Genomic DNA, 27,753 nt, shown 5'->3' with positions numbered 1-27,753 from the left:
TCAAGGTAATACCAAAAAAGCACAACTTTGTGCACTGTATATGTGTTATCTGATGAGAGAAATACATGCAGGCAAAAGACTAAAAGTGATTTTCAACCCAGGTTCTGGACCAGGGTTGAGAACTACTGCAAATATCATGTCTTTATAGAGCTTGCTTTATGCACAGGGGCATTGTCATGCTGGTGCAGATTTGGGCCTATTAGTTCCAGGATGAACAGAAATGATAAAGCTACAGCTACAATCATCAAAGGTATTTTATACAAGTGTATGCTGTTACTTTTTGATGAAGAACCACATATGAACTTGATGGTTAGGCATCCACATACAATTGACAACTGACATTTCTAATAGAGATAAACCAGTCGTTTGGCCAGTGACCACAACTGGTTGGTTTCCGTTGGATTGGCACGATCGGCCGATTAGCCTCAGACATAAACTGATTCTACACTGACTGATGCTACCAAGTGGCGCAACAGAATCGTTTTTTTATGGTGTTACATTATCAAAAATCGTGTGCATTACAAGCCTCTGATCTTCCATTTTCAGCGAATTAGTCTTAAACGCACTTATTACACGCGCATACACAAGTCTCAAAATAAGCGCTAATTAGTTCAAAACTGTGCGTTAGAAGCCCCACGTATCTGCGTTAGAAACCGCATTTGCCAGTGCCCTCATAGGGCAATCCATCTCAGGGCACATACACACACTCACTCTCATGCATTCACACACTATGGGCAATTTGAGAATACCAATTAGCTTAATTTGCATGTCTTTGGACGGCAGGAGGAAACCGGACAACCAGGAGGAAACCCACCAAACACGAGGAGAACATGCAAACTTCATGCTAATTCAGTAGCACATCAATGTTACAGCAGAAATTCTATAGAGAGGCCAAAGAACCTTCAGCATAAATCCTGAATAAGACAATTTCTGAAGTATTACTGACATTTTATTGAGCAGGTGTCTCGAAGCAGAAGTTCTACAGACCCCTGGAGCCTGGAGGTACAAGGCGACGGTGCTAATCGCTGAACCACTGCGCCGCTGCACTCTGAACTATTTACACATTTTCATTCCGTGTGGTAGGAGTGACGATGATTTAAACGTATGCCAAAAAGTTGTTAATAATTTTCTGTGACCCCGCCCTTCCTGGGATTTGGATTAAGGTGCTTGGGCCCGCTCGTCGTTGCTTGCAAACATACTTACTCATTAAACTTTTTTAAAGGTTTAAAATCAGGGTAAAAGTAATATTAAATCAGGATATTTATTTTTAAAAATCGTGATACTTATAGAATCGCAGTTTTAATCGTGGTATCGTGATAATATCGTATTGGGAGGTGACTGGTAGAAAGACTAAAGAGCTAATTAACCTCCATGCCTGTGTAATCACTCGTGAAGGGGTTACTTAAAGGGAAATTCTACGTCACAGCGTCAAAGATAAGCTTCCTCTTTTATAACGTGCTTGGTGGGAACGTGACATAACCGCTTATAAGCGTTTTATTTATTTAGTGGGTTATTTACTCCCTTGGCACGGCCTGTGTGCGTTTGTGTGTGTGTGTGCGTGAGAGAGAGAGAAGGTGAATACAGAGCAGCGTTTCCGCGCTGTACCGCTGGTGTGTTGTGGGCTTGCGCCGGATCGCCACGGCACTTCCGCTCGGCGCGAGGGCGATTACAAACACGCGCGTCCAAGGCGACGGAAGAGGCTCGCGCAGACACAAAGAAAGGTAGAAAAGCAGAATTAAAGCGGGAGGTTGGTTGTGTAGTTTATATAAGGGTGTATTATAGATTTATTTATATGTATATATAACGAACGGGTTTAGTGAGTATGGTTTAGAGAGGGAGGGAGGGAGAGAGAAAGACGGGTCTGTTGTTGTTGGACAGTCGCGTGCTTGAGCACGAGACCCAGACTCAGCGCGCGCTCTCTATTCGACGTGTTTACTTGTTTGTTTATTTGTTGTTTGTTTGTTTGTAGTCGAAAGCTTTTGCTAAGTTTGTTCAAACTCGAGGAGGAAAAGTGAAGCTAATTGTGTGTGTTTGCGTGTGTGCGCGCTCGCGCGGCGTCGCCCAGTCGGTTATTTCGGTTTAATCTGCTAGTTTAAATCGATCACTTTGTATAACTAGCTTTATTTCATAAAGAGAGCAAACCCAGGGGTCCATTATTATTATTATTATTATTATTATTATTATTATCTCGATATTTATGAAATGAATCAACTACTGTTAGATAAGAGGGCTGTTTAAATTCTCTCTCTTCACACACACACACACACACACACACACTCTGTTATCAGAAAGTCTACTCTCACATTGTTCTTTCTGTCTTCCACGACTACTCTCATCCTAGGTTTTGATTTTCTTGTTTTTTACTTTTGGTCCATCAAGGTCGCGAGGATGTCGGATGAGGATTCGCGTGCCGGCTCTAGTTCTTCCTCCTCTTCATCATCATCGTCGTCCTCATCGTTTTCGTCCACGGTCCGTCAGCAGTCGGAGAAAGACACACCGAGCAAGAAGCGAGAGAGCAAGGCCGGCATGAATAAAAACTCCAAACTTCTCTCAACCAGCGCCAAAAGGTCAGTGTGTAGACCTGCCAACCTTTATTCCAGTGTCCTGAGTCCCCTACATTTGTTACGCAGACACCTTCTATCCTAGAGCGACGTACAGCCTTATGCATCTGAGCAGTTGGGGGTTAAGGGTTTTGGTCAAGGGCGCAACAGTGGCAACTTGGTGGTGGTGGGGTTTGAACTTGGGATCTTCTGAACACTTAATCCCACTGAGCTACTGTACCTCTGACCTACATGGGGAAGAGACCGCTACCACTACTCAAGTTCACAACTTACAGTTGTGAGTAGCCAGAGTGCCTCAAATGTTTTATCGTAAAGCAAATATTTTCTCTGTATCTTTTACCAAAATGTTGTTAGTCTGTTCGTCCGCACCAGTTTGGGTGTTTAGGAATTAAAACCAGACCTTCTGCATTGGCAGGCGATAAACCTTCCACTGAGCCACTAATGGCCATTTTAAATTCAGAGAAGAATAAGCTCTGTCCTGAGCTGTAAAGTTAGCATCAGATAATTGAGAAAAAAAATCGATTCGATCGGGTCACCCGGTCACCATGTCCTATATGACGTGTTAGCGGCTGCTGCTTTAAAAATGTGCAGCCACTTTAAAATGTGGAAACTTGCATCTTGACTGTTAGCACATTTTATTCTTGGGTCTGGTTTGGAGGCTTGGTTTCTTACTCACAACGTAGGATGAGGAAGTCTACAGAAAAGACTTATTTCTTGTCTGATCAGACAAGTGACAGCCATGAGTGCTGACGTTTCAGTAGAACGGCCAGGGACATTTCAATACGGATGGTTTGACTTTCGTAGTAGGTGTTCAAGGGAACACGCATTTTAACACGTTCACGAGGATACACGACTGACTCTGGAGAAAACAAAGGTTTTCTGCATAAATTACGAAGCACTTTATTATGAGGGGCGTTTAAGTCCTTGAATTTTCCTTTGATTGGGTAAAGCTGCTTTGGGACCGTGACCATTGTTAAAAGTGCTATACATATTAAATAGAATTGAAATCAAACTGGGACTTATGAGGTTGAAATTTCTTGTGAATAAAGCCATAAAAGTGATTGATATTTGGAGGAGACGGTGATGAGACTCATTAGAACGGTACCAATGTTATAGAGAGAGCCTTTTATCTATAAATGATCCTGACTTGGGGCCACTGCAGTTATTTTATCTGAACATTTAGCAAGTGTAAAGTTGAAAATCGATGAATAACTTGCGCAGGAGACGCATCTGTCTGTAGGAACTGTACACAAACATTCACCAACACCACTTGCACATTAAATGAACTCGACTAAGTTGTTCCCAAATCCCCTAACCCCTCTCCCAGCCGTTTTTATACGTTTGGTCCATGGAAGGAGTTCCTGGGAGGCCTGGTTTTAGAAGTGAAGCAGGCAGTCTGATCATGGCTCTGAAGTACTGAGAGAACCTTTTACCTCTATGGTGGCCAAGCACTAGTGAAACGCTGAGATAAGTACGTTAGTAAAGCAGGGGATTATATAGAGAAATAAAGGGAGTTTTTACTCTCATAACTGTTCTGTTACACTGCACCATCCAAGTCCAGGTGTGACCCGAGCACTCATAAAATCGGCTTTTTGTCAGAGTATTGCATGCATTTTCAACCTTCGATGGTTTTTTTTGAGACCACACATATTTGTCTCACTCCAGTTGTGTTAGCTTAAAGTTGCTAACGATTTGTTTTAACAAAACTTTTTACCACACTTACTCAGGGCTCTTTGTCAGTCAGTCACCGTGGCAACGTTCAACCCCTTATGTAGTCAGACCCCTTCTTTGGAAACTTATTCTGCTCCATCAGTAAAAATAAACACAACATTCGAAGTGTCAAGTGCTCGATCTTAATTTGCGTAATAGCAGCGGATCAGCGGCTAGTCGAATGGTGCGAACAGAATAAAACTTGGGCTGTGTTTTAAGATCACAGGGGGGAGGGGGGTTTCTGGGAAAGTTGCTGGAATAGTAGAGGGAACTTGGACCAGATCTACAGAGGTCAGCTCACAGAGGCCTAAGAAGCAGGGAGGGGTACTTCACCTGATGATGAGCTGGTCATCAAATAAAGATGTATTATTACATGTAGTATCACAGTAGGACAAAGTTGACAATGCTGATGCTGCCTGCTGTACCATTTCCATTTTATATACTGTATATATAGATTTATATCCTTTTAACTTTTGGTTGATGTGTTTGTTTTGCAGGATTCAGAAGGAGCTAGCTGATATCATGTTGGATCCTCCACCAAATTGCAGGTAAGTAACCGATCTAAATCCATCGTCATACTTTGCACCTTTTTCTCTCTCCTAAATGAAACGTGGCGTTCCTTTTAAAGAGTGTTTGACAGATGTCATTTTTATTTATTAAGAGTGTAGACATCAAAGTACCTTTTTTTTTTTTTTTTTTTTTTTGATTGAGCGCTCCATAACGAGCAACAAGTCCTGTGAGAATCATGTGACTTATGAGCAAATTGTTCATATCTGTACTGCAGGAGCATTTAAAAGCGAGTCATCTGCTTTGGAGCTTTTATGGTGTTTTTGATTAAAGAAGCGAGAAAAAAAAAAGCGCAGATTCATTGCTTTTGCTGGATTTGCAAAAATCGCTGAGAGATGCGCGAGAGGAGCCAGGTTCGGTAAGGGTTTCTGGTCTTTATCTGATCTTGGACAGCATGTGAAAGTGGGTCAAATCTGATTTGGTGTCGAGAAAAAAAAATCAGATTTGGTTCATATTGTGTTCAGATTTTAATGTGTGTGTGTGTGTAGTGAGAGTGCATTGTGAAAGGATTACTCTCTGGGAGATGATTGAGAGGAGTGACTGAGATGTTCCTGAAGTCAAGCTTTCCTTCCTCATTTATTTTTATTAATTAATTTATTTATTTTTAGCTTTGCAGCTTTAACTCACCAAAGTCTGGCATATCATCAACTTGGGGATTAGGACAAAGAGCAAACATGTCCCTAGTCTCCAAAATGACTTCCTGTGTATGTCCCCTCCTCTGAATTAACAATAAGTCGAAGGAGCCGTCTAGAAGTGCGCTGGTTTCCTGTTTTCTGGCTTGTTGTTGTCGCTCTTGTGTGTGTGCATCATGCTGAGTACAAATCATTTACACCCAAGCAGACAGAATTTACACTCAATGCTTTATTTGAGCAGTGCTTCAGGGTTTTGCCTCTCTCTGCCCTCTGAGCTTTTTATTTCTCATTATATTAATCTCTGTGCTGAATGTGAATTAGTCTTAAAGGGTTTGGTTGATTGCTGTGAGGTTAATAGAATTCACTGCCTCTTGTTTGAGCTTTTAGACAAAATTTCCAGTTTAACATTAAACTTTCTATCCACACATGAGCAGGATTTGTAGCTGTTTTTGAGTTTGGGCTCAGGTTTTCAGGAGGGAATTGTCCGTATTTTGGCTGACATTGTGGTTTATGTTACATATACCTTATTGCAGTTGGCTACTTAGATTTTTATTTCCTCATACATCTGAGCAGTTTGAGGGTTAATGGGCTTGCTCTAGGCAACTTGGTAGTGCTGAAATTCGATCCTGTGATCTTTCCATCACTAGTCCAATGCCTTAACCACGGAGCCTACCCCTACCCATGTTCTGCTGATGTTACATTTAAAAAAAATAAAATGCTGCCTTGACAAAACACAAACCGTGCATTCTAATATTTCATCTGACCTCCAATTTTTTTGATTCCAGTTTTTGTCGTGGCATCATTCGACAGCTTTATGCGATGTTTCATATTTTTTTCCCTTCCGGAGTTGTTCATTTGTAGCTGAGATCTTGTAGAATTCAACCAGTTTTCTCCAGCACATCCCGATGACTTTTAATGCGGCTTAAGGTCAGGACTGTGCAATCACCAGTTCGTGTGTGAAAATGATTTCCCATGTACCCAAAACCACGCTTTTACAATACGAGTCCGGGAATATGGTCGTGCCATTGGAGAAGTGATAACCTGGTCATTCTGTACACTCATTTTATTGCCACTAGCCTAGACCTGACCAACTGAAGCAACCCCAGATCATAACACCGCCTCCATCGCTTCATGCGCTTCCATTCTCACTCTGACATGCTCAGCGCTCTGGAACAGGGTCAAATCTGAACTCATCACACCACACGACCCTATTCCATCGCTCCAAAGTCCAATCTTTATGCTCTCCAGCAAATTCAGGCAATTTCTGATGTCTCACTAACAAGCGATTTAGTAGCTGTTCAGTCCCGATCCTGTTTTTATGTTTATGTTCAAGTTATGTTTGTATTTAAGTGCTTTAGTTAAAAACATTGCTTTGGATGGTTATGAAGGGGAAAAAAAACAGCTGATCAAGGTTTCAGTATCAGTTTCAGGAAACCAAAAATAGCAGGCGAGTCCTTTTCTAGTTTTCTGTAGTGTTCATGCTATAGTGTGTTGATTGTACACACGCACACTACTGAGTCGCTTATCAGGTCTGATCTCTCACCCTATGCTCTATTCTGGATGAGCTATATTTTGTTCCATTTGAACCTGATAAGAGCACATTTGGCATGAAACTCGAGTGATAATAACGCGCTCGCACACACATTCTTTGCCTCAGCTAGAAGGTTAAGAAGCCGCAGTTTAACACCTAATCAGTTCTCATGTCAAGGTCCAGACTGCAGCAGAAGACGCACAGCTCGAGTCATGTTCACACCGCAGCACTTCTCGCATCAGCAGTTACAGGGACAACATGAGACACGACTGAAATTATAATTTTTTTTTTTTTTTGAGAGAGAGAGAGAGAGACGATGGTCTGTAATTTGTTGCAATAATGGTCTCATAATTGTTAAAAAGAATCTATTAAAAGTAAATGAAAGTAACAGTACTATAAGCTGCAAGAGAAAAAAACACTAAGAATGCATTTTTCTTTTCTCATGATCTTTAAGTAATTCAGGTCAACCCATAGGTCAAAGTGCTCAGGTTACAGTGGTGTTATAGTGTTGAGTACATTTAAAGTAAAGTTTCTTTTACTTTCTCAAAATAATATATAATAAACACACTTTTAGAAAACACCCGCATATCATTTTCAATTACTTTTAAGCACAAAAAGCTTTTGATTAACCATATTTCAAAGTCTAGGATTATCATAGAGGTTTTTTAAATATCTGGTCTGATGTGATGTATCTTAACCATGCACCTAGCCTTTGTTTACTCGTGTTAAAAATGACTTTTGCTTTACACAGGTTTACATATAACGCCTGGCTGAAGAAAAATCCATGTTTAAATTTAAATAAGCAAATACCTAAAAGCCTTTATTATACAATCAAAACATTTCACCCACAACAATCCTTCAACACGCACAGTCGGTAGCTTCTCATTTACTAAACCACGTCAGAAGACGCATCCTGCAGTCGTGGTAAAAACTGTTCCTCTGCTTCAGAAGGGTCGAAATATTTGGCTGCGTCAAGCAAAGAAAACAACTAGGGGGAAACTACTAAAATTGTCAAAAGCCATAACACAGTTTATTAAAACCTTTTGGAAGAAATACAGTCGGGGGAAAAAAAATCATGAATGGAGATAACTTGGCGCTTGGTGAAGTTGCCTCATAAATAGTGTTGGAGAAACCAGAGCTGTTTAATAGTGAAAGTAAGAGAATTTCCATACACGCGTGACGCATGTGTGACGAGAACCCCCCCGCTTTTTTTTTTTTTGGTTTTTTTTTTTTTTTTTTAAATCTTTGACCTCAAATCACTTGCTATGCGTTTATAAGACTGTATTCCAAATCAATCCTTAAAAAAAATGTATATTTGAGTTTTATATTTAAAAGACTTTTAATCATAATTATTTATTTATAAAGAAATTGTAATGTGGACTTTAATATTAATTTAAACTTAAACAATATTGTGACGGTCAACTGAAAATTTAAGATCTCTAAAATTCCTGGAACAAACTCGAAGCAGATTTAAAATTTTTACGTTATGTAAAACTATTTATTTCTTTTCTTGTTTTTTAAAGATTTTATTTTAAAGTTTTGCTGATGGTTTATTTATAAACCTGTACTACTGTGTTATCATATCGCTCATCTGTAGTGCCTTGTAAAGGAATAATAAACCTTTTTTTAGTTTTTCTTTTTCCTCCCTGACTTTTACACCTAGCTGTGTGTATCGGCAGGATGTGTGTAGACAAGATAAAACACTTGTTTTGTTTTGTCATGTAGCCAGCTTCATACAGTTTCACAATCCGCCCTCAAACGTGCCAGTGTTTAAAATGGACGTGCTGGTCGATAGTAAATTCAGCGCCACCGCTTTAGCGCTGGAGACGTTGTCGTCTAGCGTATTTAATCCGTTGAGGCTTTGACTGAGGTATGATGCGTGAACGCATACAGCGTGTGTGGTTTAAACAGTTAGGTCAGAGGCGGCTATTAGCGGGTGAAGTTCATGTTTTTTTTAAACGCCGGTGGTCTCGACCCTGTTTGCACTTCTTCAGGAGCTGCTTTTTGCAAGCTTCACCCTGTGCCTTCTGTCTCTCTCACTCTCTTTATCTCTGCCTTTCTTGTCTTTGATCGTATCCTGTGCACAGTCGTTCACGTCGTTTTGTGGAAATGATCTGTTTCCTGTTCTTGGCTGATAGATTTCTCTTTAATTTTTCCCCATGTTGTGTTAAATTCAGCAGACTGGCTGATTCTTTTTTTTTTTTTTTTTTTTTTTCCCCTGTTTGTTTTTATTTTGTGGTCATGAAAGATTCAGCATCGCAGCCTGTGTAGGTGACTAGTCAGATAACGAAACACAGCAAGGGGCACGGCGTTTTTATTCTTCCCTCATGTGCATTCTTTAATGCGTTACAGCATATCGCAGACTTTATTACCTTAACTTTATTACTCTCAAGACACACGTTTTTATCCTTTTCAGCTCTTTTTACTCTCCTGCTCCGTTCCTCTTGCCTCGCTTTCGAACTTATCTGCTTTTCTCTACTCAGCTTTTGTAATCGGGTTTTATTAGCATTTTCACGTGCGTGCTAATTAATCCACCGAGTAAATCCAGCTGTAGGGCAACACTTGTGCAGTAGAACCATTTAATTGTCCTTTCATAGTCTTGAGCCCTTTTGAGATGGGATTAAATTAATACAAGGTCTTGTGGTCATTTAGGTTTTACAGGATCTTCTCTATTACTGTTTTCATACAGACTTCCTCTGAGAAAATCTTGTCAAACTCGACAGGTAACTGAGCACAGATATGCATTCCAGTTTCCACTGTAACTCCGTAATGTCCACACGAAATATAATTTTTTTTTTATTTTATCCAATGTACACTCATTTTAACATCTTGTCCCTGCTGAAGTTCGATTCGCTTCTGACCGCTCTGGTAAGAGAAACAAACAAACTTGCGGATAGTGTTGAAGTAACCAGATCAGTTTGAAACAAATTAAATAACTAAAAGTGAACATTATTAACGTTCAGGTTGATGAATGTGAACAAGTGTACATTTTACTGCTAAACGTTTTCTATATTGTACAATTATATTTTATTTTATATTTATTATTTGAATAGTATTTTACTGCATATCGTACTCTGTATGGCTGTTAAAATACTGTTTGACTGTTACTGACAAACTTCGAATTTAAAATTTGAATTTCAACAGCAATGACTTCATCCATTCGATTTGTAATGTTGCTAACAGCGAAAGCAGCTCCCGGACGGCCATAATCATACGTTTCAGTGTTTTGAGAGCGAACGAACGTACTGATTCGTCTTGTGCTAAGTGTCCCATCAGTGTCCTCAGTGGGTGGGGCGTCACCTTCACCCTCTCTGTCTCAATCATTCCAGTGATGCAGAGTTTTGTGCAGCACCTTGGCATTTTTTGTTTATTTTTTTATTTTAATGCTTTAGTTCATATTTAGTACAGTTTCACAAACCTTGGAGTTTTTTTTTTGTTTGTTTTAATTATTTGATATTTCATATCAAATAAATGTGGAATTTACCATTTTTCTTTAGGTAGATTATAATATATTTTTTTCCTTAAAGATTGTTCTAACAACTTTAAGTCCATCTTAATTTTTTTTTTTTTTATACTCGATGTGTTTCCAAATTCCACATTTATTTTTATTTTTTTCCACTCGCAATACGTTTTAAAATTGTCGCGGGATCTTTGGTTCTCCCCAAACCTAGATAAAGGCCATTTTGCTTGACCACTCAGACGGAATGTTGCGAACAGATCATACTCAAAATGAAACGTCTGAGTTTGCTTGTACATGTGTCATCAAAGAAAAATATGATTCAATTGACGTATTATTATCGTGCTGTTTTAAATTTTCCGATACACACCAACAACTCCTGGAAGCTTTGCCCAATTTCCGGCCTTTCGCATAGGACTCATGCGGCGTCCTCACTTTTTAAATGAAAAATTGTCGAGTTTGTGAATGGTAAAAAAAAAAAAAAAAAAAAATTCAGACATGTATGACATTAACATAATTTATCTGTATTTATTAAGGGTTTGGATAAAGCGGAGGGTAGTTGTGGAAATGGTTTCTGGTTGATTAGCCGATGTGTGTAGTACAGCAGGAGGTAGGATTTTAAAGACTAGGGCTTTAGTTATTCTCTTTACATTTCCTTATTTTCTGCCTGCATTGCCTTTTATTTTCTTTTATTTTCTTGTTTATTTAATTTCTCTTCCCCTTTTTTCTCCTAGAACTTCTTCCTTAATTCCTTTCTGTTTGTCCTTCTATTCCTTATCTTTGCACCTCTCCCTCTGCTGTTCCTGCATTTTTTTATTTTTTATTTTTTCCCTCCTTTTTCTACCCCTTCCATTCTCGTGTGGATTTTGCCCAATGGGTGTCTGTCACACGTTTGGGATTCTTCACATTCCAGCGCCGCAGGCTGACTCAGGAGGCCGGGACTGAAATTAAAAACAGTGTGCCGCTCTAATTGCCCTGCTTGTGCTCTGTACTGCTGAGCCCAGGGCTGTTTTATAGGCCTTTTCTGTTTTTTACTCCTCCTCTGAGCCGAGCAGCTTGATGGGCTGCTTGTTGTCCAATAAAGCAAGAGAGAAAGTATGTGTGTGTGCCCGCATTACCAACCCCCCTGGGTGCCGTGACCTTTTGCATTGTAACACTACAGTGAGCTAATGTTTATAGATGTCGTCGAAGCAGCAGATGACTGACACTGAAAGACACATGGGTGAAATTTGAGTCAGTGTGGATTTCCCCTTTTTAACACCGATTTCTCTGATTCACTTCTCAGGATCTGTTTATTCTGGCAGGCTTTTGTAACCTTGCCGCTTGAAATTCGACCATATTGCATCAGAAATTCCACCGTAATCAGGCGAGGGGCTGCGTGGAAGCATGTTCAATGTGTTTCGAGCGCCAGAGTCGGTCACGGGTGGATGATTGGCACTCGGGAGTGTTGCACTGCACCTGATGAAGTGTTGCTCATCAAAGAAAACCTACTGGGAAACCTTCTTAAGATTTTTTTTTTTTTTTTTTTTTTTTCCCTCTTGTGAAAGATCTGAGAATATTACGTATACCGATCAGCCATAATATTAAAACCACATGTCTAATATTGGGCAGGTGTCGCCTCTGACCCTTTGAGATCTGAACTAAACTATGATCTCTGAAGGCGTGTCATTGTATCTTTTCGTCATGATGACGTTACCAGCAGATTATCTTAAGTCGTGTAAATTGTGAGCTTGCTATTCCAGATAACACATCCTACAGATGCTCGATCAGATTGAGAGTTGAGGAATTTGGAAGGCAAGCCAACACTCTTTCCTGTTTCTCAAACCATCCCTCTGTAATCTCTGCTGTGTGGCAGGAGGCAATATCCTGTAGAATGAGGTCACGGTCATGTCTCGGACGGGTGTACTTGGTCAGCAACAATGTTTAGGTGGGTGTTTTGTGTCAAAGAAACATCCACATGAATGGCGGGACCCAAAAAAAACATTATCCAGAGCATCCCACTGTCTCTGCCGGCAAAAATATAACTACACATCGTGATTGGTCCCCTTCAATAGCTACAATAACTGTGATTGGTCCCCTTCAATAGCTTTGCATTTCAGGCTTTTTTTTTAAATTTCTTTTTGGTTTTAATGAGTTGTGTGAATGGATTAATAAATTAAATTGAACACCTGATTTATTCTACTTTCATTAAATCCTCAACGAGACAGGTTAAAGTCTGACAGCTCTGAGACAAAAAAAAACGGCTCGTGATTTGGAGGCGCGGTCTCACATAAGTATAATGTGGAACCAAAATGCCAAACAGTTTGCCTTAAAAAAAAAAATAATAAAATAAAATACATTTTACATTGTATATTTGTGTCAAAGGTGTACAAGTCTCACTTTGTCTGACATGCAAACAAATTCGACTCGCGAACATGCTCACGGAACTGAACTTGTTCGCAAGTCAGGGACTCCTTTATTTTGAACTTGGACTAATGTATGTGAATATACATCGGGTTTTCATCTGTTAAATGCAACCGTATGTTTGAGATGCTTTAAACATGAATGTAGCCTAAACAGTTATAGCATAATTTAGTCTTTTGGCTTTTTTTTTTTTTTTGCTTGCTTAAAGAATTGACAGTGCTGTCTAGTATACCCTGCCTGGACCAAAAAAAAAGTCACGGACACACTAAGATTTCATTCAGTCTTCTTGAGCATAGATTACAGCACACAATCTGAGACCAGTTCATGTGTTAAAATAATTACTTATTCTCACAGAACGTGAGTCCTGGAATATGGCCATACCATCAGGAAAGGGAAAACACCATAGATGGGATGACCTGGTTATTCAGTATGTTTAGGTTGTAGGTTGAAGTCTGAATATATACTGTATATTTTTAACCATGCAACTTCAAGTGTAAGTGATGTCCGTTCGAGATATTTTATTTAATGTTTTCCGCAAAGTTGACGGTTCTGCACAATCCTTCCAAGTTTTGATAATGTGTTAAGGATTCTTAACCCATTTCCAGTAATTTAAAATCTCTTTAGTTGTTCTCTTTGCTTAACACAACCTGATAATTGGATTCTTTTGAAATTGTGCCTTTTTTTTTTTTGACCAGTCATGTGTAATATCCTTTTCACTGCTACAGTATGTTATGCATTATTTGTTGCATTTAATTTTCATTTAAGCATGACTTTTAAACAAAGCAGTTTGTATAAATAGAAGGAACACCCAAGAAACCTTTATCATTCATTGAAAAAGCTTTACACTTTATCTTCCTTGCATGGTTTACTTGCGTGTAAGGATCAGATAACTCCTCAAAACCTGACAATTCACTAGCAAATTCTTTCCCCGTTTCTGCTGCAGTGCAGTTCTGCTGTACTACCGACTCCTCCCCGTGTTCACAATCCTATCCTGACTCATGTGCAGGATTAATGTCTGGTCTTTGTGTTTTTTTCTACTGGTTAGCTGTTACTGTTATTAGTGATGTATTTACTGGTATTAGTGGTGTATTTAACATGTTTATGAATTAACAGTGACTGTAAACTTCCTGTATGTTGTAGAACACGTAGGAGACTCGCTCTTTCACACCACATTTGACTATCGGGTTAAGTAAGATCTGTGGTGTTTAACAAATGACCTGATTTGGGCGTTTTTCATCCAGCAGATAAGTTAATAGGAAGTAGCATATGGGGAATGCCGTCCTCCATCTTTACTGTTTCAGTACAGTGGTGGAAGTAACAATCTGACATAATCAAATATATATATTAATTACAATTTTTAGATTGTTCAACTTCCACAAAAAGAAGAGTCTTAATGTCGAGTTATTTGAACAGAGAGGACGATAATGGGTTCATTTAATTGAAGTGAAAACTGTAGTTCCAATAAATAGACAATAATTATTGTAGGTATTTAAATAATGAAGCCCGTATTTAAATGTCTGGATAATGTTCAGAAAGGAAATCATATTTGTTGATGTATTTGGAGTTGAGTTGAAGGGTAGTTTTAGTGGTAGGTTTATTTATTTATCTTGTTCGTTCATTTATTTTGCTTGGTGAAGTCGGGGTAGTTTTATTGTTTTGTCGAGTCCACAGTTGATTTTATATTTTAATTCACTTTAGTTCAGGGGTAGTTTTCTCTATTTAGTTGAGTTGATGGCTGGTGGTATTGGTTTAATAAAGTGGAGCTTTTGGTTTGTTAAGCAGCGGTGGTCCCATGTAGTTATGCTCATCAGGTTTTATTTTATTTATTTAGGCTGAATTATGTTGAAAGTTTGCATAATGTTTTCTTTTTTGTTAAATAGCTCAGACATAAGCTCTATTTATAATACTTCAGGACATCATGTATTAGAGCCTGTCCTTGTTTGGACTAGCCTAGTCTGCTGCCTTATTTGTTTCCCCTTAAATTGATTTTAGTTTTCAGGCCTGGATTCTGTTCATAATCTGACCTATTTTTAATAATAATTGCTGTTGAATTACAAAACTAAATGTGAGCAGTGTGTTCAGCAATAGATAAGTGCGTGTTAAAACAGTTCATACATAAATCTCACTCTTGCTGTTTTAGACCGCCCTGTGCTCATCCCATCTCTTATTTAGCATGTTTTGTTTTTTTCTTTCCACTTTATTGTAGAAGACTGCAAGGGTATTAATTTAATAAACCTCTGGTTTGCTCATTATTGATCTACATGTTCATTTTTTGTAATGGTGCATTTCTTTAAGCTATCTATTGTTTGTTTCTTTGTAGCTTTGTTGTGCTCATGTAATCAGTGAGATAAACAGGCAGTGATATAATCTGTGTGAGAGCTTTGTGGGCAAAAACATGCTATTGCTCAGCTGAAGCATCAGTTTTGTTCATGAGCAGAAACCTCAGGCTGCACTTACCCCGAGAAATGAGTAATTTCTTTTACTTCACTATTTGCACTTGACCTGGCCTGCTGTTTTATTAATATCTGAGAAGTTATTTTTGTAGCATGAAGTGAGGGTTTTGCTTGGCTCATTTCACACACCTCGGTGTCGTCACAGCGCTGAGATTTTTTTTTTTTTCCTTTTGTTTATGTTATTACTTTTCACTCAGTCTTGGATGACTCGTGTATGAACCTTGTCTGGAGCACTGCTTGCAACTGATTTTATTTCTCTGTAACTGTATTAAAAAAAAGTACTTCGATGGCAACGTATCATCTTTATTTATTTATTTATTTATTTTTTCAATCAGATTTCAACATGAACATCACTCAGTATCAGCTCTTGTCCATTTTCAAAAGTTAAGTCACAGAAAACTCAAAGTGAAAATGTTTAGGATCTCTTATGTTTTTGGCTTTGAAGGGGGGCGGCCTTCTTTCATGTGCTGCATCTCATGTGTTTGACTTCTGATTGACCAGCATAGGTTTATGGTGAGGGTGATTTTATCTTTGTGCCTTTTTTTTCTCTCTCTCTTAAAGATCGTAAGAGGAACTCTCATTTTTAAAAGATGCCTGCATACATGTGAGCAAGGCCTTAGACAGCATTTTTCTTTTTTTTTTTTTTGCCCCTGACGCATGCAAAGGAAACATCTGTTGCATGCACTTGCTGTGTCGCTATTTTAATTATCATCATCATGGACCTGTGGTAATTATGTACCTCGTGTATTCATGTGGTTAGCTACCTTTTGTGTCCTCTCAGGGTAGTTTTAGTTAAAGATGTTCACACTTGGTGCCACACGCCTCTTACTGCTCATTACAATGGCTACACACAAACACTGATGTGTTTGTGTGTAGCGCTTCTTGAAGAGAGAAGAAACTTTTTTTTTTTTTGGTGTCAACTTTCCATTTCTTGATACCAAGTAGAGAGAGGTGTGTGTGGTTTAAGTGATTACGCAGTTTAATAGATGCTTTGTTCGAATCACTGAGTCAGTGTTCAGTTCTGAATATATTCGACTTGCAACTTTTGAACTATTCTGGTAAACGGTCATATTTAAAAACTTTTAAAACTGTTGACGTCCTCTCCGTTTATGGTTAATTGGTGAAATACCGCCACCTACTGGACTGGAGTATTGATTGGGCGGCTGGTAGGCAAAAGATTTTGCAGCATATCATGTCCTATTTGCACGTGATTGTGTGCCACATTCACACTGGATAAGCGCAGTCTGCGATTTTTACTCCAATTTACTAACTTTAAAAAAGTATATATTAAAAAAATAAACATTCCTGATTTATTGGTCTATCTATGATATAAACAGAAGTGTACCTTAACGCATGCTGCTACACACGTCATCAATCTTCATGCTTTCACTTTCTGATGGTTTTCAGCTTTCTCTTTCTGCACATTGTATTGTTGTACTGTGTGTGTAGTGATATAATGCAGCACCCAAAAGCGCTTCAACGCAGCCTCCATTCTTTACGGAAGATGGATAATGAAAAGGCAGAAGAAAAAGGAAAAAATCGCAACTGGCGCAAATCGATATATCCCACTTATGATTCACAAGTTAAACACGTAATTTAACTATTTGTTAAATGCTTTCGATTAGCTAAACATCTGGACTACAACTCTATGCTGTAACACGAACAACCTGCCTCAGGGGTGTTATAATTTCAAGGCTTTGTATTTGTCTGAAAGTTTTAAATTTCTTTTCCTTTTACTCAAAAGTTTCAAATATTCAGCAAATAATTTTTTCCCCTTCCTTTTTTTCTTCTTACTCAATTTGTGCTGAATACATTTTGGGTTCTTTTCAAACTAAACTTCCACCTATTGATTTATACAGGTGTCGCGTATGGTTTTTTTTTTTTTCCCAAATGCAGAAACATTTGACACCAGGACAGAAACATGTCATTTGGGCGATCATACGACACCCACTCAGACAGGAAGGCTATTCAGACGTAAATGTTTTGCAAATCCTGGGGCGTTACCCTCTCGCAGGTTGATAATGATGCAGCTATTCATTTAAGGAATGAAGAGTATAAAATGTGACACAATTTCACTTCACAGAAGACGTGGAAACGCACTTCACTTCACTTGCGGTGAAAGTACTGAAAGCCTTTTTTAAATTATTTTTTATTTTATTTTTAAGAAAGGTGTATCGACCAAGTCTAAGATCAGCTTCATCATGAGTAAGTTTGTAAGGTATTTTTTTTGTAAGGTTACTTATTTAATGTCTTGACCATAGTAATATGTTCTAGGTGAATAACATTTTAGCAGAAGCGTTTATCTCTGAGCGGTTGAGGGTGAAGAGGCCTTGCTCAGCGGGTTTGGTTGTGCTGGTGTTTGAACCTGTAATGTTCCGGTCAGTGGTTCAATATCATAACCACTGAGCCTCATGTATTATATAAACAAGTGTATGCTGAACTGAAAGTAGTGGTGCATTGGTGCACTATAATTCCTCCGCAAAATGCTGAAAACAGCTTGTTACTTGTCCGTGATTTATTTTATTTTTTTGTGTGTGTATTTCAGTGCAGCATGGCAGTTTTTCCCCAAAGTGATCCAGAGCATTTTTTTTTTTTTTTGCACGTCTGCTTTACAAACCACATTATAGTCTAAGGAGTAATGCATTGTCTTCAGGGTCAATTTTGAGTTTTCCTCACCCCTTCAATGTGCCCTCTGATTGTTCAGTCAGACAAAAAAAAATAGAAATAGTCAGGAGCAAAGCGGTTTAGCAAGCGGATTCTTAAAAAAAAAACTTTTTCCAGGAGGTTGTTTGGCTCAACTTTCTTGTCTGTTATAGCCTTGTACTGTTGCTCATATGAGGACTGCTGGGTATAATTCTTTTGCCAAACTTCTTAATAAAATTTACAGGTATCAGCTATGGATGCAGAGAAACAGAGTAGAAGTTGCAATGAACACCTGGGTTTCGGGAGGTTAAAGTTTTTTGTTTCTTTAGAAAAGTAATAGTATACCTATTTCCAATGGGGGAGGTCTGAGGGCATCCCTACTAATTAAACATCTTAAACATTATAGCCATATTGATTTAACGTGCTTTAATTTAATTATATCGATAAGATTTGTTTTTGCAAAATTTTATTTGCAGCAGTATAAAAAAAAAAAAAAAAGTTCTTATGAGTCTTACTTTTAGGGGGTTGTTTTTGGCAGTATTACCTGTCTTGAGGTGAGAGTACAGCCGGGGATGGGTGTGAATAGTTTTGGGTGTGTCTGAGGTGGATGATTTAGAGGGTGTGAATAGGTCTACATATTAATGAGAGGAAATGCAAATTTCTCCCCGTCTTGTTTCTAAGCAAAAAGAACATTTATGGATGGTATGTATGTATATATAATTTTTTAAAAAGTTTTTAGCTCTGTGATCTTTCAGTTTTCATGTATAAGCAAAACTTTGCACAATTTTATCAAATGCTCTTAAAAATGTAGGTCACACCAACATTCTTTCTTCCCCCCCCACACACACATTTAAACTTGCACATCAGTGTACTCTAATCCAATTTAGTTTATAAAAACCTTTTTAATATAAACAATACAATGATTTGATTATTTACCTGTTTTTCATATTATGGCAGGGGTTTAATATTAAGTAGCATAAGGATTAAAATGTAAAAATCAGTTCATGACAACTCTTGGAAAACTCTACAGTTAAGCAGAAATGCTATTTGATATAATTGTTACCTTACAGTTATAAACTATAACGTTGCTTACATTTTTTTCATTTCACAAATGCTTTCCAGATCAGTCTCAAACAGGTTTGCCCACGCTTCAGGCAGAATCAAGCATTGCAACATTTCTTTTTTTTTTTTTTTTTTTTCCAACTGTGAAGCCATGGCAATCATCATCTTCTTCTAACTCCAGGACTGTTCTCATACAATGAACTTTGCCACCACTAACGCGGACTTCCTAGTGTCTAAAAATTCCCCACAGCAGTTTAACACCAGGTTTACGCCGCCAGATTTATTGTGACGTTAAACAACATGCCATAAAATCCTAACACGACTCCTGCAGGTTTATATAATGGGCGACTTCCCCGCTATTCAGTAACACGAGCTATTTATTTTTCCTTTTTAGACAAGTTTGATCAGCTTTAGAGGTTAGGTAGACATTATTTCGACTGAATAAAAGACTGTAATGGACAAGGTGAGAGAAAAAACTACAGTGATAGAACTATTCCAAATCTTCCAAGTAGTGATGGGTTGGAATATTGTCACTCTAAATCCATTATCGCTTTTTATTAAATAAAATAAATATTTAATTTGTACTGCATTTTCTGCATTTGTGGTGGCAAAATGTTTTTTGACCTTTCATAATCCTACAAGTGACGCACTCTAAACTATACACACGCTGAAAGGCAGCACAGCATGTGTTACGAGCAAATTATTTGCAAAATTTGTTAAATTCAGTATTATATAATGTTGAATTAGAATATTTCTAAAATCGGAACATTTATTGACTTGCAATACAAATCACATCAATACGTACGTATTGCGATATGGTCAAATTGGGTGGTCTCTGAAGATTCACACAGTACCAGTCAAAAGTTTGGACGCAACTTTTGATTAATTGTCTACATTTTAGAACAATACTGAATAACTGGACATATGTAAATAAAATAACAGTAGTCTTCAGTTGTTATTTTAAGACAGCCTTTTTGGATTAGTACTTGCAAGAACAGTGTTGTCAAGTGCATTTGCAAAACTTATCAAGCACCCTGATGAAACTGTCTCTCGTGAAGACGTTCACAGGACAGCAAGACCAAAACCATGGCTCTGCTGCAGAGAGGTTAATTTAGAGTTACCCGTTACCTCAGAAATCACCAATTAACAACCAGCACCTCAGACTAGAGCTGTTATGAAGGATTTACTAGAGCATAAGTAGCAGATACATCTCTATCAACTGTTCAAAGAAGACTAATATGCAATCGCCTTCAGCATTGTTTTATAATGTATAAATAAATTAAAATCAGTTAGAACGGATTCTCCATCATGGAATTAGATGAAATTAAACGTAAAAGAATAATTCTTATCTTTGTAGAGTCTGTTAATGTATGCTTGCATTTTTCTTTTAAACTTCAAGTATGTTTCTGTCTTGGATGTTATGATGAGTCTGAGTCACATGGCTAAATACAGCCTTTTACACTGACTGTAGGATGTTTATAAAAAAAACAATCTTTTCTTTGTTCGATTTTTGTTTTTTGTAAAAATTATTTATTTCTACATAGTAAACTTTTAATGTTTAACAGCAAGATATTTATAGTAGTTATTTGAGGTAGTATTTAAACTGAATCTGGGTTTTTTTTTTTTTTTTTTTTTTTTTTTTTATATATATATATACTGTGTGTATGTATGTGTGTGTGTGTGTGTGTGTGTGTGTGTATATATATATATATATATATATATATATATATATATATATATATATATATATATATATATATATATATATATATATATATATATAAAAATAAAAAAGTGTCCGTATTACCACCAAATCACATTGGGTGCCTCTTAAATTATTTATACAAATGATTTTACACCCCAGTCCCTTTTCCATCATCTATAATAACCGATTTGATTCTTTCCTCGGTTCATCGCAGTTTTCAGCTTCTTAAACTTACTCATCTGTCTGAATTACCTGATTCTGACACATCTATTAGGTATGCTGTTTACTCTCTGTGGAAACTCGACCTCATCTTTCTTCCTTTTCCGATCAAAGTCTTAAATACTTGCATCAAACATCACTTGATGTCAAAACGTCTAATTTTCCCTGTTTGTGTTTTTAGTGCCGGCCCCAAAGGAGACAACATCTACGAGTGGAGGTCCACCATCCTGGGTCCTCCAGGCTCCGTGTACGAGGGGGGAGTCTTCTTCCTCGACATCGCCTTCACTCCAGACTACCCCTTTAAACCGCCCAAGGTGAGACACTTCCCAGGTTCTCACAAGATGCTAATTTTCTCCACTAGAACACAATGAGAGTTCTCACTGTGTGGTCGTTTTTTTTTTTTTGTTTTTTTTTTTGCTTTGAAGTGCTTGTCTATTGTGCATCATTCTGCCAAACCATTACCAAAATTCTATGAGGGGTTGCTGATGTTTTGAACAGATAAACATGCAGGAAACTGATTAAATCTGCAGTAGTACAGAAAATGTAGACTTTGTGTGTACAGTTTTCCATTGCGGTTCTAGAGCAAAAAGATTATTCGCCACAAAGTAAAAGAAAAATGGGATTGTTTAATAAAGTGCCCATTTTCTTCCCATTGTTGTTACGACCAGGACTGGGTCAGGTCGGGGGTGGGAACGGTGGAAAAAGTGATAAAAAAAAAAATGAAAGGACGTGAAATTAGTAGTGCGTTAGCTTTGTATTTATTTAAACGGTGAACTTGCTGGCTTCCAAAGCTTACAACCACTTTTGAAAAATTTATCATACACCGGTTATATCTTAGTAACAACTGAACGATAAACACAAAGAAGCAAAGGCACGGTCCAGGGCAGTGTAGACAGAAGGGGCTTAAGTAGCCCTTCAACCATTTACAATGCAGGAAGTCTGATTGACAAGGCTAGAGCAATTGATCGTCCGTTAGATCATTTGGAGGGTGAAGGACAGCAATGCACGCAAGACACAGAATACAGACACACATGCGCATCATAACATTGTGATACAGAAAACAGATCATGAAAACATTAATCTCTGACTAAGATTAAGATTAATACGTGATTGTGCCGAAGTATTATTAACCTAGTGTTTAAACTGCGCCGCGCTGTCTGTGATGACCGCATGGTGTAAAGCTGCACTGAAGATCGGATCAGAAGGACGAAAATACCAGTGCTGCCACATCCATGAGGTCACTGAATGTTTTAGTGCTGATGATAAGCCTATTGTGGTGCTTTATAGACCGGAGCATGTTTGCATTGGTGTAGCGTTCTGGCATTCCTCACACTTTCCAATCTTCCTCCTTACTGGTAATAAACTATAATGCTTGTAGAGCTTGCGGAAAATTGTTGGACTGATGCCCGTTGAGTAACATGTCTTTTTGAGGACATTTAATCTTTGTGTTTAGATCTTCAATCTTACTGCTCTATTGTGATCAAATGATCTCTCTCTCTCTTTCTCTCTCTTTCACACTGCATTCTGTGTTGCTATTAGCTTCACAAAACAGTTTACGGTGCTATTTCCTTCCTCTAAAATGACTCCATGATGACAAAAACAAACAGTTTATTTTTTGTTAACGCTGTAATTAGAGTGCAGAGCTGTGCCGTTCAGATGTTCATTTAGACCTAAGAATAACAAAAGGGAAATGCATGTTAAATGACTGGTTTTTAGTTTGGCACACAAATATCTGTCACTAAAAGGAGTCCCAGACATCTGAAGAGGTTGCACGACTACAGATTTTTGCCAGCTGAGTAGAAAACTAATAAAATAGTCTAATAGAAAAAATATCTTAAGTCATCTTCAGTTAACAGTTGCCTGCAGGGTGGTAGTAGGGACGGAAGATCTCCAGGTACCACGATACTTAAGTCCCGATTCAATTTGTAGCACAATATTTATGAATATCTTGTTAAATTCTTTGTTTCTGATTTTTCTTACAATTCTTAAGACACTTGGCAAATAAGTTTCTCATACCACCTGTGTGAGTACAGTGGACCTTCGGATTGTGAGTATTGTGGTTTGCGAGTGTTCAAGACGAGCAAAGATTTTTAATTAATTTTGACGAGTACCGAGTCTCATGTATCACGCATGCGCTTCTTGTTTTGACGCAGAGCGTCACATGATCACAACTGAGCCAACGGTTTTTCTCTCTTGTGCTGCGGAACAGCAACAATTTACCATCTCAAATGCAAACATTTTCTTAAAAACACTTAAAACACAAGGTTCAGTGAAAATGAAAATTAAACCTCTGTGTTTCTTCTATGTCAGACTTGGCCAATTTTGGAGCTGGTTTTGTGCACAGTGGCATCGTCATGCTGGAACATGTCAGCTCCTCAAATTTGTTTAACAATGATTTAATGGGAAATGCCCATAGCCAGATGTCCACATACTTTTGGCCATATAAGCTTGCTGTTAATGTTGAGCATTTTCAGCCATGTGACCAAAGATTTTAATCTTTTACTATTCTTGGATTAAAAAAAAAAAAAACAATTGCTAGGTAACGAGCGCATGGCTGAGATGATCCTTACTTAAAAGTTGTCCTTAAATGGGAGTTAATGCGAGCTATTTCATCAGGTTTGGTTTTAAACATAAGCTACCATGCTTGTTATTTCTCCAGGCTTTCTGAAGGACTTTTTGACCCTCATTTTTGGCAAATTTGACTGTTCAGGGACTGGACAGAAAAAACATCAGTTTCAGAGGAATTTATTTTCAATTAAGCTGCATAGTGAGCTGTGATTTCATTCAATTATTAAAAAAAAAATCTTAATTAAGGGATGAACTAGTGAGAAACAAGTGCAGATGATCAAGCTGGTGATTGGAACATCAAGAGGGGAAATGAGGTAAAAATTGACGAACAACTAATTTTAATTTGGTTCCCCAGGCACTTGGCAGCCCGTCACAAAAAACATTTGTTCGCATTTCTTTTGTTTAATCTACATTTCATTGAAGAAATGAAGGGGCTCATCATTGATTATATTGTATTTGTTGATTATCGCTGAGCCTAACATATGAAGAATTTGTAACAAATAAATATATATATTTTTTTCTTATATATGAAAATAATAAACAAAATATTACACACATCCACAAAACTGACCCCTTATATTTTTCATTTTTTAGCTTTTAAACAGTCAGACTTTATATTTTATTATTATTGTAAAATGCAGTCCTGAGGAACAGTTCTCAAAGCTTCCTGAAGGCCTTATCTCAGATTTTCACTCTAGTCCCTGAACCTGAGCAGTTTCCAGGGAATATAACTATAGGTGCAGATGGTTACATGATCAGGCCGATGAGAAGTAAACTGGTCAGTGGTTGGAACAGACGAGAAGGGATGACCACTTTAGCAGTGAAACTTTTTTTTTCCCCCGTCGATTTTATTTATTTATTTTTTCCACAAGAGGGGTGCTTAAGACTTTTGCACAGTACTACACATAGTACATCCACTAGAGAAAGAAGGATTCTTCTGGCATAAAAGCTTTAGCCAGGAAATAAGTTGCTTTTTGGAAAATTAGAGACAATGTCTTTTTAAAACTGCAATTTTCTGCTGTTGTAAACCACTTGTCATCACGGGTTTAACTTTAACCATTTCCTCCCCCCGCACATAAACAATGGCACAGAGTCTTCGCAACCATGGCAACCTTATAGCTGATGTTCAGTGTAGTTCATCATTTTCTGCCCCATCTAGAGTTTGAACGTCTAAATTCACTGTGATGTTTTTCTCAATACTTTGAAGACTTGGTGTAATCATGACATGCTAAGTACAAATGTTCTGTATGGGGAGGCAAAAAAAACCTTGTATTTGAACCCCAATGTTGTCACCCAGAATGTGCAGGGGAAACTGGGATGGTTTAAAATATTTCTCACACACTTCCTTTTACAATGAACCATGATTGTGTGAGAAGCTTGTAAAAACTTTTAAATATTTTTTTATTTTCATATCACTTCACCGTGTGTGTAGAATTTGCTCTGTGCTGTCTGAAATATTACTAATAAAGTATGTTCCACCTGCATTTCATTACTCTAGGTCTCCTCACATACAGCTGGGATTAATGATTTAATAACGTCTTCAAAAAATGATTTGAATGGAAAAGATATCTGGGTGTAAAAACCCTAGCGTGCTAACCCCTGGCGTGTGTCCGTTTTCCTCCCAGGTGACGTTTCGTACCAGAATCTACCACTGCAACATTAACAGTCAGGGAGTGATCTGCCTGGACATCCTGAAGGACAACTGGAGCCCGGCGCTAACCATCTCCAAGGTGCTGCTCTCCATCTGCTCTCTCCTCACAGACTGCAACCCTGGTGAGATACTTGATGCTAACAGTTTAATTAATCTCTTAAAAAAAGAAATGGAGAAGTCAGCATAAGAGAGTGAAATGCATGTTGCATCATTTGTAAATATGGGTTTGTTTTAAAGAGGGTGCGAACACGATGATGTAATCCAAATACCACATGGTTAAATGAAGTCTGAGTGGCCTCCTGATTGCAACTGAAACCTTTTATCTGTTCCCCCTGTGCAAACCTGCTCTGAGGAGATCCATAGACTCGAGTCAGTAGGTTTGGTTTCAGTTAGCATGGATCAGAGTTGTGTGTTTGTTTGTTTTTTTTTGTTTTTTTTGCAATCCTGCACAAACTGCTAACAAATTATTCTTACAAGGTGTGCCTCGTGTAATTTAATTGCACGCTTATAAGTGTGTTTTAAGAAATGTACAGTACTGTCCGTTGAATTTTGGAATGAAAACTTTTTTTTTTTTTTTTTTTAAACAGTGACATATTTTTCTTTTTCTTTTTTTTTTTTATCAACTAAATTTAATTTTTTTACATTTCAGTATTTTTAATTTTTTTTAAAATAAGGCCATTTTCTATCAAAATTTTAAAGTCTTCTCTCTTTCTGTGGGCCAATCGCGATTAAACAAAGCCTGTATGTTGCCTCAAGCTCGGCCAAATACACATGTGAAAACCACATAAAAATTTATCTAGTAGTTTTTACGTGATGCGTGCACAAACAGACAAAAGTTCAAAAAACATTGTTCTATTACTCATCGTACATCAGCACAAAAAAAACCTCAAATATTTTCAATGTACACACAGACGCACACCAACTTTATAGTTTTATTAAATTCATAGATTATTATAATATTTAAGTTATTATTTTTCAAAGAATTAAGTACCAATAATAACACTTTGACCGAAAACCTAGAAACACAGTTCTCGTACTTGGTGAGCTTTTGCTTTACAAGCACTTGCTACTTATAGTAGTCCAGGTGTGTGTGGATCAATCAAGTGTTTGATCTTTACTAACCATAACCACCCTTTTACATTATCATCCTGAAATATTGAATCAGGAAGCAGCATGATTAGTTTAACCAGTAAGGTTTCCTCTGTACGTTCTGCATGTTGGTTCTTTGGATAGGAACAGCTTTTGCGCTTGTACAGAGCAGGAGGTGTGAAGGGGAGTTCTTAAGGGCCAGGGTTGAGAACATCTTGGTCTTTTTTTTTTTCTTCTTTAAAGTGGCTTAGAGGTAAAACAGAATCCAGTCACACAGCTGAATAGTTGATGATAATGATGATGGATCTTGCTCGTTTGTTCTCCGGTGGTCCCGGGATTTTAAACTTGTAACCTTTTAACCGTCATCCGCACAGAACAGTGACGGCTCGCGCAACCGCAGGGCCTTAATGAACTGCAAAGCCAAACCTATTGACCCTTTCTGACTTAAACTCCAGGAATTTCCTCGACTCTTCTCTCACGTGGTCTTGGGCCGAAGTTGCAGCGTTGCCGTACGCTGGGGCTCGAGCCGTTATAAGACCTAGAATATAGCAGAGTGTCATCGCTCTGGCAGTTACAGGTGTGAGCATTTATCCAGCTGTTTAATGCTCATGTATGCTGCTGCAGACATTTCCCTTGGTTTAACATATTACGAAGAGTTTCCATTTAAAGCAGGGTGTGGTTTGAGACACAGCCCATGGATGCATTTAATCATCACACCCTTTTAAGATTCAACCATGTTTTTCAGTTTGTGTTTGTTTGTTGTTTACTTCATTTATTCATTCCTAAACCAAGCCTGTGCTTCCTCTCCTAAAGCCGACCCTCTGGTGGGAAGCATCGCCACTCAGTACACAAACAACAGACCGGAGCACGACAGGATAGCCAAACAGTGGACCAAGCGCTACGCCACATAATCTCACACCTCACCAGGGAAGAAGAGTGCTACTGACGACGATGATGATGAAGATGGAGGGACGGCTCTGGGGAGAAGGGTGTGTAATATAGAGGAGAGGAGAGTGGGAGGGCACGAGGGTGGTTTAGGGTGGGAGGGGAGATGGGTTCAGCTGTAGGATAGAGTGTACAAGGAGTGTTTTATGGTGGAGTTAAAGTCTTATTTCCTGTTTGTCATTTAACATGATCCCTTTCTTCTTCTCCTCCCCCTCATTTTTACCTGTGTAGAATTCTACTTTGGCAATAAATGGATCTTAACATGTCTTCCTTTTTATTTTTGTTTGTCCCCCCCCACCCCCCCTCAGTTCTTGTAAATTGATTTTAGTTAGGACTTTAGAAGAGGGCCATGATGATCAATCCTGATTTTTGCGTGTAGAAAAAAAAAAGAAGAAAAAATCTGACATCTGGTACAACGTCTGGTCTTGACTGTACAATGTCTCCCCCCCCCTGCATATTAAAGTTCCATTCGACATACAATCTGTGTCTGTTTGCATCAGTGATGATTAACCAGATGAGCCACAAACGCACTCGTATAATGACGACGTGCCTGTATT

At 38.1% G+C, this 27,753-nt stretch overlaps 1 protein-coding gene across 1 annotated transcript; it reads left to right on the top strand.

The window, feature by feature from the left end:
* Positions 1–1,450: 1,450 nt before the first annotated feature.
* ube2e1 (ubiquitin-conjugating enzyme E2E 1) lies at positions 1,451–27,676 on the top strand. Its single transcript, XM_053490120.1, has 6 exons — positions 1,451–1,721; positions 2,380–2,567; positions 4,769–4,819; positions 21,125–21,257; positions 25,137–25,284; positions 27,065–27,676. Exons 2-6 carry the CDS (start codon positions 2,389–2,391, stop codon positions 27,160–27,162), a joined length of 609 nt encoding a protein of 202 aa, XP_053346095.1. The 5' UTR covers positions 1,451–1,721; positions 2,380–2,388; the 3' UTR covers positions 27,163–27,676.
* Positions 27,677–27,753: the final 77 nt, after the last annotated feature.

The sequence above is a fragment of the Clarias gariepinus genome, chromosome 28, assembly GCF_024256425.1.
Source record: "Clarias gariepinus isolate MV-2021 ecotype Netherlands chromosome 28, CGAR_prim_01v2, whole genome shotgun sequence".
Lineage (NCBI taxonomy): Eukaryota > Metazoa > Chordata > Actinopteri > Siluriformes > Clariidae > Clarias > Clarias gariepinus.
This window is presented reverse-complemented; position numbering and strand designations above follow the sequence as displayed.

What these genes read in the sequence shown, in the direction of transcription:
- ube2e1 (XM_053490120.1), top strand. Translation starts at nt 2,389, where the DNA reads ATGTCGGATGAGGATTCGCGTGCCGGCTCTAGTTCTTCCTCCTCTTCA. An exon ending in GATCCTCCACCAAATTGCAG is followed by an intron (nt 4,820 to 21,124) that starts GTAAGTAACCGA and finishes TTGTGTTTTTAG; the next exon opens with TGCCGGCCCCAAAGGAGACA. An exon ending in ACCCCTTTAAACCGCCCAAG is followed by an intron (nt 21,258 to 25,136) that starts GTGAGACACTTC and finishes TTTTCCTCCCAG; the next exon opens with GTGACGTTTCGTACCAGAAT.